General features: G+C 39.8%; 1 protein-coding gene across 7 annotated transcripts in view; it reads left to right on the plus strand.

The window, feature by feature from the left end:
* iqsec2b (IQ motif and Sec7 domain ArfGEF 2b) overlaps nucleotides 1-10,697 on the plus strand; it is a 67,246-nt gene extending 56,549 nt beyond the window's left edge. For 2 of the 7 annotated variants that reach the window (XM_052563078.1, XM_052563079.1), the window contains 10 exons: nucleotides 90-251; nucleotides 883-1,005; nucleotides 1,916-2,082; nucleotides 2,240-2,379; nucleotides 2,551-2,676; nucleotides 2,838-2,937; nucleotides 4,142-4,303; nucleotides 4,555-4,752; nucleotides 5,064-5,134; nucleotides 6,652-10,697. In XM_052563078.1, the coding sequence (XP_052419038.1) occupies nucleotides 90-251; nucleotides 883-1,005; nucleotides 1,916-2,082; nucleotides 2,240-2,379; nucleotides 2,551-2,676; nucleotides 2,838-2,937; nucleotides 4,142-4,303; nucleotides 4,555-4,752; nucleotides 5,064-5,134; nucleotides 6,652-8,031 (2,629 nt within the window). In that variant the 3' untranslated portion in view covers nucleotides 8,032-10,697. Of the gene's footprint in view, nucleotides 1-89; nucleotides 252-882; nucleotides 1,006-1,915; nucleotides 2,083-2,239; nucleotides 2,380-2,550; nucleotides 2,677-2,837; nucleotides 2,938-4,141; nucleotides 4,304-4,554; nucleotides 4,753-5,063; nucleotides 5,135-6,637 lie in introns of all 7 variants that reach the window. The other 5 variants (XM_052563080.1, XM_052563081.1, XM_052563082.1 and 2 more) reach the window with 5 other exon arrangements.
* The last annotated feature ends 29 nt before the right edge of the window (nucleotides 10,698-10,726 follow it).

The following is a 10,726-nucleotide window of genomic DNA, read 5'->3' on the forward strand; positions in this document are numbered from 1 at the left end:
TTACTGTAAACTTATAAATCAAATTAAGGAAAAACTGAATGCATCTGTTTGAAACATGATTAAACTATCCTGATGTTTTTGAACTGCAGGAAACCAGAAAAGGGTATTCAGTACCTAATTGAGAAGGGCTTTGTGTCAGACACACCAGTGGGCATTGCTCGCTTTATCCTGGAGAGAAAAGGCCTGAGTCGGCAGATGATTGGAGAGTTCCTTGGAAATAGACAGAAACAGTTCAACAAAGATGTATTGGAGTGAGTCCACATAATACATCCTCTAAAATAAAGAAAATGACAAAAGTTTAAATAAGTAACTTTCTAAAAAAAAAAGGCTTTAAAAATCTTTTTTTTTTTTGAACAGCAGCTACCTAGTTTTTGAATCCTCAGTTAACTCATTCTGAATAGATATGTAGGCATGATGCATTGAATATAAATTATACAATATAATGCACATCATTTAGCTTGCAGTGTAACAGAGTATGGGTCTTCAACCTTTTCCAGGCCAAGGACCATAATAATGCACTTTTGTTCCATGCAGGTTTTAATTTTGGGGTTAAACAATAATTGGCGGATCCATTTGGGGTTAGGTGGGCCAAATACCCTTGGAGAAAAAATGAGAATGAAGTAACATAATATACTGTACAATACTACATCAAAAAATGCACAGAAAATTTTGGCGCAGATAGCCAGCGATCACAGCACTGTTTTGCCACGGGCGTCCCAAGTTCGAATCCGATTTATGGGCCTTTCCCAATCCTGCCCCCTCTCTCTTCATTTTCCTTCTAGTCATGTTTGATCTGTCCTATTGCAATAAAAAAAAAATGCACAGAAAATAGGTATAATCATGTATAGATCTAATGTTTTCTACCACTTTTGTTTTTCTCAGTTGTGTTGTGGATGAGATGGACTTTTCTGGAATGGATCTCGATGATGCTCTGAGGAAATTTCAAGCTCAAATAAAAGTCCAAGGAGAGGCTCAAAAAGTGGAAAGACTTATTGAGGCTTTCAGGTATGTGAATGTGTTTATACACAATTAGTGCACAAGTAAAACTCTTACAATACTTAACAGATTTACTAACAGTTTGTGCCAGCACAAACCATCTTTTGGCATTAAAATAGTTCTGTCAGGATTAGAATTAGCACTGAAAAGGCATGGACACAGATATTTTTGCGCCTGACTTTATTGAATATGCATTTGTAGGCAATTCCCTTTTAGGCACAAAACGTATGGGAGGAGAGTATTAAAAATTATCACACAAAAATGATTTACTATCACGTGTGCTCGTCAAATTAATGGTATTTATGCCATTATTTAGTGTCCAAAAATGAGGTCTTAAGCTATTTTTGGGATGAAATGAAATGGCTGCATTGGTTGTTGCTAGGAGGAGGCACCACAGAGAACAGAGTGCGTGGTAGAAGGGAGAAAATATTTTCCCACACATATTCATTTATTTGGAATGCCAGAAAAACAAGTGATCAGAATCTGAACATATCCCCACGTTGATATGTGCTGTGCTTGGTAGATTGCGTTTGTCATTATGGAAAGAGGTGTTGCGTCTGTGTTCTTTAATTTGCACATTGTCAGTAAATCACATTCAGAAATTTCCACACCCATCTGCGCTGTTTTGGAATTGTGCTCTCGTGCTAATTTGCCCTGTTTAATAAATCTGGCCCTTAGTACTTCACATTCATTAAATTACATGAGAGGCTATGGTTTACAATTATTTCAACAGAATTAAAGGGCCTTGTTCAAAGAAAATTGCTACTGATGAGTTGCACAGATATCAGCTATTTTACATTGCCATCACACATGGCTCATTACATCAGATTTCAGATCTGGAACATTGGGTTTATAAACATGTTTTATCTATCCCTCAGTATTTGCACTCAAACACTATTTCTCTCTGTGCATCTTGCAGTCAGAGGTACTGTGTTTGTAATCCAGCACTGGTAAGACAGTTCCAGAACCCGGACACCATCTTCATCCTAGCTTTTGCCATCATCCTCCTCAACACGGACATGTACAGCCCCAATATCAAAGCAGAGAGGAAGATGAAGCTGGACGACTTCATCAAAAACTTAAGAGGTGGTGTTCAAATCTCTCTCTCCAGCTTCACACACTGGCACTTACAGAAGTGGGCAACCACAAACACACTCCAATGTTGCACATAATTGTCAGGGATTTTGCAATTACACTAAAAAATCTCTTCTTGTGTACATGTCATTTTTTCCTCTCTTCTCAGGGGTGGATAATGGTCAGGACATCCCACGTGATTTACTGGTTGGAATCTACCAGCGCATTCAGAAATGGGAACTGAGAACCAATGATGACCATGTTTCTCAGGTCCAGGCGGTGGAGAGAGTAATAGTGGGCAAGAAACCAGTGAGTTCTACTGAGGCGCTTTTGAATTTGTTAAACTTTTTGAGTTTGAATCTTTGGAAATACTGAATCTTTGAGACGTGATTTGTTCCTTTGACGTGTTCTGTCAGTGTGAAATCATAGTTTTCGAACTGCTTGTTCCTAAGTAAATGTAAATATCTGCTCTGTGTGTAGGTTCTGTCCCTGCCCCACCGCAGACTAGTGTGCTGCTGTCAGCTCTATGAAGTCCCAGACCCCAACCGTCCTCAAAGGTCTGGAGTTCACCAGAGAGAGGTCTTCCTCTTCAACGATCTGATTGTGGTAATCTCAATAACACGTATCAATTATCCATGCATACAAACTGAATCGGTATTCAGTATTTTAAGTATTTTAAGCAGCATCTCTTCAGTATGCATGTGTATTGTAAAGTTGATACTCTTTAAAATCCTCAGTTGGTACTTTCTTTGTTATTTAATTGCAAGGTTACAAAGATCTTCCAGAAGAAGAAAACCTCAGTAACGTACAGTTTCAGACAGTCCTTCCCTCTGGTGGAGATGCAGGTTCACATGTTCCAGAACTCCTGTAAGTTGGTTCATTTTAGTTTTTCTTTTTTGGGGGTTATGTTATATGGGATTAAGTCTCTTATGCTCAGCAAGACTGCATTTATTTGCTCAAAAATATAGAAAAGTGCAGTTAAATAGAAATAATGTGAAATATTAACATTTAATCTAATACATTTTATCTGAGAATATATTTTAAACTATAATTTATTCCTGTGATCAAAGCTGAATTTTCAGCATCATTACTCCAGTCATAAGTGTCACATGATCCTTCAGAAATCATTTTTAATATGATGATTTGCTGCTCAAGAAACATTTCTTACTATTATCACAGTTAAAAAAACTTTTAAAGGGGTTATATGATGCAATTTCAATATTTCCATTCTCTATGGAGTATTGAAAGATTACTAGATTACTTAGTAAGATTACTTACAACAGAACAGCAACGCATTTTATGGACGACCGTTTCATGAACCTAGGAGAGGAGGTCATTCTGACTTCTGGCACTTCTGTATTAGCTACTGTAAGTATGTTTTGTTGTTAGATTAAGTTTTTGCTATTGAATGTTCAAATGCAGGGTTTTGTGCTCACGATTATGGAAAGGAGCATTATATTTCCAATGAGTGCTTGCGGTGTTCGGCCAATCACAATGCACTGGGTCAGTTGACCAATCAGAGCAGACTGTGTTTGTCGGAAGGAGGGACCTTTTAGAAAACGACTCGTTTGAGAGAGGCAGGGAATAGAGGACCTACAATAATGTACAGTATTTTAAAATATTAAAGTATTTTATGTTTTTTTTTTTACATTAAAGCATGTCAACATATTTTGTTAAACCAAATACACAAAATAATGATCTTTAAAAAAGCATCATATGACCCCTTTAATCAATTTAATGCATCCTATCAAGACTTTTGAACAGTAGTGCATTTTAAAAAGTATTTTCAGACTACCATGATTTGATACAATTTTCTCAAAAAACTTCATTCTCAATGGAAAACCTAGAAATATGGAATTTAGTATTTTTTTTAATAGACTTGAAAAAGTCATGTAAATTTCTTTAGTGAATATAAATTGTATTAGTTTTATGCCGCTCTAAAACATAATTTAAACCTATTAATATAGTTCCAAAAAAATAGTCATTAATAAAAAATGTTTTATACGAAATTGGAATGTGACATTGTTATTTAGGAACCTAGGAACAAAATGTGTTTCTCTCTCTCCCCTAGACTATCCTCATGGTGTCAGACTAACATCAGCTATCCCGGGCGGTGAGCGTAAAGTTCTGATTGTGTTCATGGCCCCTAGTCAACAGGACCGCACACGCTTTGTCAGTGATCTGAGGGAGAGCATTGCTGAGGTCCAGGAAATGGAGAAATACAGAGTGGAGTGTGAGTACAGCGCCCCCTACCCCTCTCATAAACTACACTTTATTCTGGCGCCCTCTATGGGTGGTTTACTACAACATTAACATTACAGATTTACAGAGACCCTATCAGGTCAACCCCGTGACTCATAGAAAACACACAGTAAACAAGATAAAAATGGCACATCGTAAAATGGCTTTTAGGATGTGCACAGACAAACTGCTTGATGCCTGTTTAGGACTAGGTCTGATGTTTGTTTTTTTGTCCACCTGCAGCTGAGCTGGAGAAGCAGAAAGGAGTAATGCGGCCCAGCCTGCTCACCAACAGCATTATGGCTGGAGGAGTGGGTGGGGTCAAGAATGAAGTGGTGAATGGCACTATGGGAAGGCCTAGTCTGGATGACAACTATTCACCAGGAGAGGGCCTCAAACGTACTGCTCTCAGCTCCTCACTGAGGGACCTGTCTGAATCAGGTGAGACACTTTGCTGTGATTGCCAACCAATTTATTTATGATCATTTAATACCATTCTAAAAAAGTGAAAGTGAAAAATACCATTCTACATTGGGGGCAAATTTAAAATGTAAAAAAAGAAATGGTATAATTGGCAAAATGTAAAAATGTATATTGGGGGGTTAGATTTTTTTTTTTTTTTTTTTACGGACATTTAGGGACACCAAGAAGAAAGTGAGATTTCTATTAATACTGAGTGCCATTACACTCACTCACTCACCCACACACATACACACACAATGCAGTTGTGACTGACATCTGCTCACTAACAGGGAAACGTGGTCGCAGAAACAGCGTTGGTTCCCTTGACAGTACAATGGAAGTAAGTCTGAGTGAAGCAGAGGTCTGTATCTTTAGCTTTAGTCCCCAAACCCGAACCACCCGCATGTCTGCCTGGAATCCCACACAAAACACGGCGCCATCTTGCATGTGTCCTTACCACAGACACAGAGACGTGTGTGTGCATCTTGTGTGACCATGTGTGGTCTGTGGAATGTTAATGTACGTGTGTCTGAGATGATGAATCAATAACATCAGTCACTGAGACTGCATGAGAAGATCTGAAGTCATTCAGGACATGTTGAATATCTTGACTGGAATATCATTGACCCAGAATTAAAGCATGACATTGATATATGTCAAAATATGTCTGTCTGTGTTCTCTTATGATTTTGTTGTGCATTTTATTGTTTTGGAGGTGGTTTGTGCATTTTTGTTTGGTATGTGCATTGTGCCGTGCTATGCATGGACTAGTGACTGTGTGATATCAGTTCTGTTGATTTTTATATCGAGGCATACTTTATATTAGATGTCCCTCATAAATCTAAGCCAGTATAAATACAAAATAGTCCTTTTTAATGCAAAGACATAGTTTTATTGTACATGATTCATCAGTGCACTATGGGGCAATCATAAAATGATGATGTACACGAATGAAACAGCATTGACTAAAGATAACTTCTATAATAGTGTGGCCCAGCAGTTAATGACAGTAGATTGGGTGCCACTTCCTGGTTCAGCAGAAAATCATTAATGGGGTAATAGATGCTGAAAAAAAAGTAAAGTAAAAAATATATGCATATTTTGCATTTTTATTTTACAATCATTATTTACCCAATCGGTGCATTCAATATTGCAGTTATATTTGCTTATTTATCTGTATTTTTAATTGATTTTTTTTTTGTGTATTATTTAATCTTTAATAGTTTATCCATTTTATAGTTGGATTATTGATTTCTTAATTGCTTTATGATTTTTCAAATGATTGTTTTTATATTTGAGGCCCCACATGAAACCATTTTCCATTTCAGTTTTCTAAAGTCTTTCCAGTAAACACACGACCACCTTTTTTTTTTCAGTCTTATTTGAATATTCAGTTTTACTTGTCTGATTACAGAAGTAGAACGGGTTAAAATGCTGTTTCATTTTGACTTTAATGGCAACTACACAGATGAATAATTTCCTGTTAGCACATTACACAAAATAGAAATTAAATCCCACTTAAACTTACATCTTCTATATGATCTATATGAACACTGGCATTATTACCATTCGGGACACGTAATAGATAACTGGGTGCATGTGTTTGTGTTATTATGTTCTGATTTCATGATGCTGACAGAATGTCATTTCATTACCCTAATCAACTCACCCCTGTTTTTCCTCCCCACCCACTGAAACAACCATTCTCTCTGTATCCTTTTACTATGTTTTTCTTCTTTCTCATTTATTGCCTACATTTCCTTCCTGCTCCTCTTTGCAAACCCTCACTTTTCTCCTGAACGCTCGTTTTTGGCTTTGCCATCCTGCTCTCTTTCCTCCTCTCCCCCAACTCTCTTTGTCTTAGGGTTCCATCATTAGCAGTCCACGGCCTCACCAGCGTTACCCAGTAGCCACTGTGCTCCCGGGATGCTATGGAACAGAAGACTTCCGGCCTCACCGCCCCATCCTGAGCCCCGGAGTGGGGGTGGGGGGTGGGCCGGGGCAGCAACACACACCTGCGGTGACTGGCGCTGGACCAGTCTCCAGCAGCACCGAGAGAGGAACGACTGGAATGGGGACTGGGAGCAACAACACCGGATCTTTCCTGGGCTCCCTGTTTGGGGGCAAGCGATCCAAAACGCCGGGTCCTATTATCCCCCCGGGGCCACCCTACCCCGCCCCTGTGGCCCCACCGACTACAGGAGGGCCGCCGCCTCTGTCCCCGTCCTCGCTGTGCCCGGGAGAGGCTGGGGGACCTTCCAAGATCCAGGCCCTGCACGCCCAGTACTGCCACACTACCAGCAACAGTGTCAGTGGGCAGCCTCCGCCCCCGTACTACCACCAACATCGCTTCCATACTCAGACCGTACCCTCGTCTGGGCAGCAGGGCCTCCATACTCTTCAGCGGGTCACCTTGCCTCGACGGCCACACCCCAACCCTTCCGCACACTCCCCATACCAGCCGATCTCCCAGCATACTTTGCAGGGTCGCTACGGGAGCATGGGCAACATGGGCCTCCCTCCCCCCCTTTCTCCTCACTCCCCACTCTCCCCTCACCCGCAGTTTGCGCTCTTCCACACGCAGCCCACACACTTGGCCAGAGGGGGCGCCATCAGCAAGCCGCCTCTCACGCTGTCGCACTCCCAGCCGCACCCGCACGCACACTCCCATCCCGCCCACGTGCACACGCCGCACCCGGGCTCCCACCCCGCGCACCAACCTCACTTCGTCTTCGCCAGCCCTCCTCCTCCGCCCTTCCCTGCTCCCACTCAGCCGCCTCCAGTCTCCGCGTCCGGCACGGTCCACCACGTGCCGCCGGCCGCCCAGTATCTGCCCCAGTATCCTCCGTTGTCCTCCATCCCCCCTCCCCCACCGCACTCCCCTTTACCCCCCCCTTCCTCCCCCCTTACCCCTCTTACGCCTCTCTCCCCTCTCCCCCCCCAGCACCAAGGCCCCCCTTCACAGGCCGGAGGCCCGCAAGGGCCCTCGTCGGCTCAGACTGGAGCCGTACCTGGGGGGACGGGCACGGTCGAACGCGCCAAATCCAAACCTACCAACCGGATCAGCACGGTAGTGTGAGCCGGGGGAAGTCGCGAGGCTGGGGGTCGCTGAAGGGTCCTTTGGTGGTTGGAGGGGGGACCGCCGCGAGGCTGGAGGCAGGTGGTGGCAGGGCCAAAGGCGATAACAACGCCAGTGGGAAAAAGAAACGCAGCCTGCTAAGACTCTGCTACTTTCACCTGCGCTTCCCACAAGTCTAAACGAAGGAGCTTACAGAGAAAAATAGAGCACAAACAGCACACATACATCATACTGTAGGTGGAGGCTCTCAGCTAGATCAGTGCTGTGGGATACGTACTCGACAACAATAATGAAAAACATTTAGGACACTTTGCTTTCAAATCTGTTGTTGTAGATGTAATTGATTTGACGGTCAAGCCAAACCCCTTCTTAGCTACTTCTCCTTAAATCCCATATTCAGACAAGAAATAACCGATTACAGACATGTGGAGATGCACACATCGACTTGAACTTTAAACTGTCCACAGGGTTGCTTCAGTTGCGTGTAGCCATAAAGTTAGAGTAAAATGGTTGTTGGAGAAATGGTTTTCTTCACCTGGGAACTAGTTTAGGAAATGTGAAGACCAGAGACCATACAAATAATGCTGTGCTGGATATGAAGATCAAAGCACAGTATAATGATTTCATACATTCCACTAATCATTAGTCTAAAGCATTTGCAAGATGCAATAATCTTTTCACTAAATTGATGTCCAGCTTGTACTTGCTAAATAATTTAAAGGCTCTATTGCTCTTTTTGTACACAACTATAACAGTGATATGTTTGAGTGTTAATAGAGATATACCTATAAAGCATATATCTTACACCGGGTATGATTGTATGAAGTATGTCAGTATCGGCCTGACCTTTTCCACTCCTAAGTCTAGTCAGCTGTAAAAAGCCTTGTACTGTATGTTGATGTGCTGTTTGTAATCATCCTAGAAACACTGTCCATCAGAATTATTAACCTATGTATATAAAATTATTTGAAATTTTAACACAAAATTATATATCAGTAATGTTAAATGACACTTTATCTATGAACTTGTTCATATCTACCATTGCACCAATAACCAGTGTTTAAGAGAAAGAATATCTAAGTTCATATTGATCCATAATTATGCCAATTTTGCTGAAAAATTATTTATTAATGTCAATTTTATGTTAAGTCAAAAGCATTGTGCCAAAACTCTAAACATTCTCTTATGTTACTGTTTATTTAACCACTGGATGATGACCATTATTTATCATCCATGTCTAAATTCTTAGCATATTTCTAGTAAGACGTTAATGCCCAGAATGTGAAAACAAAAGGCGCTTTATAAACAAACAAGTTTTCTGACCTATATTAAATAAATATATCTCTATTAAACAAAAATATTTTCCAGGTAAAGTATTTTTACCTATGAGGGCTAGTGGCACAGTATGAAGGAAACATTCCATGAAAGATTGTTGCCTCTCTGTTTGTCATCAATCTTCACATCTAAAATGCCTGTATTATGCAGTTTCCATTGGGTCCTTGCATTAATACTGTCGATCATACTTTACAAAGTGTTTTTGATTATATTTTACGCTGTTATATGAATGTTTGCTATGAATTTCAATTTTAATGAATATAACTTCGTCTTTTATGGTTTAAAAACTACAGATGTTATAAATTTGACAAAATACCAGAACTATTTGTAAATAGGAAAAGTTTTCTCATGCTTTGACATTAAACAGGAAAGTGTCAAGGATGTGGTTTTTTTTTTTTTTTAATCAATGATTTTTATGGACAAACATGCTTGTCTTTACAAGTGTCCTCAAATGTTAGAGACATTGTTATGGGAATTATTTCATTTTTATTTTAAACAGAAGTTGTGTACCAGTCATAAAGTTTTTGATTCAGCTTTTTTGGTTTGGGCTACCAGATGGCCTGTTTTGATCTGATAAAAACATAATGCCGTACTTCCCATTTAATTTCCTCTGTATGAATAATTGAGGAGAAGAGGAGCAAATATAATTGAATTATCACATTAATACAAAGCGAAATATGAGAATATGAGAAATCAAGGTAATTTAGCCTCAAGTAAGGCCTTAGTGTAAGTACTGCTTGAAGTTATTGTTTGTGTGGATGCATAATGTGATCTCAAGTGCAGTTATATATTTCTGGACTGGGCTTAATGCAGATGCTCAGTATTATTTGTCTTGATGTGATGCTCAGTTATTGTGTGTAAGATATTTATGCCATTTTGCTACCCTTTCAAAATGCACTCTCTTTATAAGTGCTGCTGAACGTGCTTATTACATATGATCAGCACACCACAATACCAAGCACAGTACAAGAGGAAATGGGTCTCCAGTTACATATGGTTATATATATATCAAGATACCAATGTGAGATGAGAGAGAAGATTGGAAATCCATAACCCATTAATTGCATTTACTTTATTTGATTAATAGCCATAATCTTTCATTAACTGTCTGTCTTCCTGCTGTGAATTTTATTGCATGAGTATGTCTGTATTTACTGAGCTCTGTAACAAACTGTATATAGACTGTCTCATTATGATTTAATATTGACAGTGGAATAGGAAGTGTCAAAGGTGTGTGTGTGTGTGTGCATGGGGGTATGTTTGTGTGAATGTGTATGGGGAGTTGGCATTCATTGTAGATGATTATGGCATATTTATAAGACAGTTTTATCTGTAAACTTGTAGGCTACAAGTGTGTATGTCAAAGCAGATGAAGTGTAATTTTGAAAAAAGGTATATGAAGTCATCTTATTTGTGTACAGATAATATATGAAATTAAGCAAATTCGGAGAGATGTGAATATTTATTGCCTAATATTATGAATAAAAATATATAAAATGTTCTGACACAACTCATTGTCCTGTGTATCTCATAAATAAA

This window comes from Carassius gibelio, chromosome B8, assembly GCF_023724105.1.
Source record: "Carassius gibelio isolate Cgi1373 ecotype wild population from Czech Republic chromosome B8, carGib1.2-hapl.c, whole genome shotgun sequence".
NCBI lineage: Eukaryota > Metazoa > Chordata > Actinopteri > Cypriniformes > Cyprinidae > Carassius > Carassius gibelio.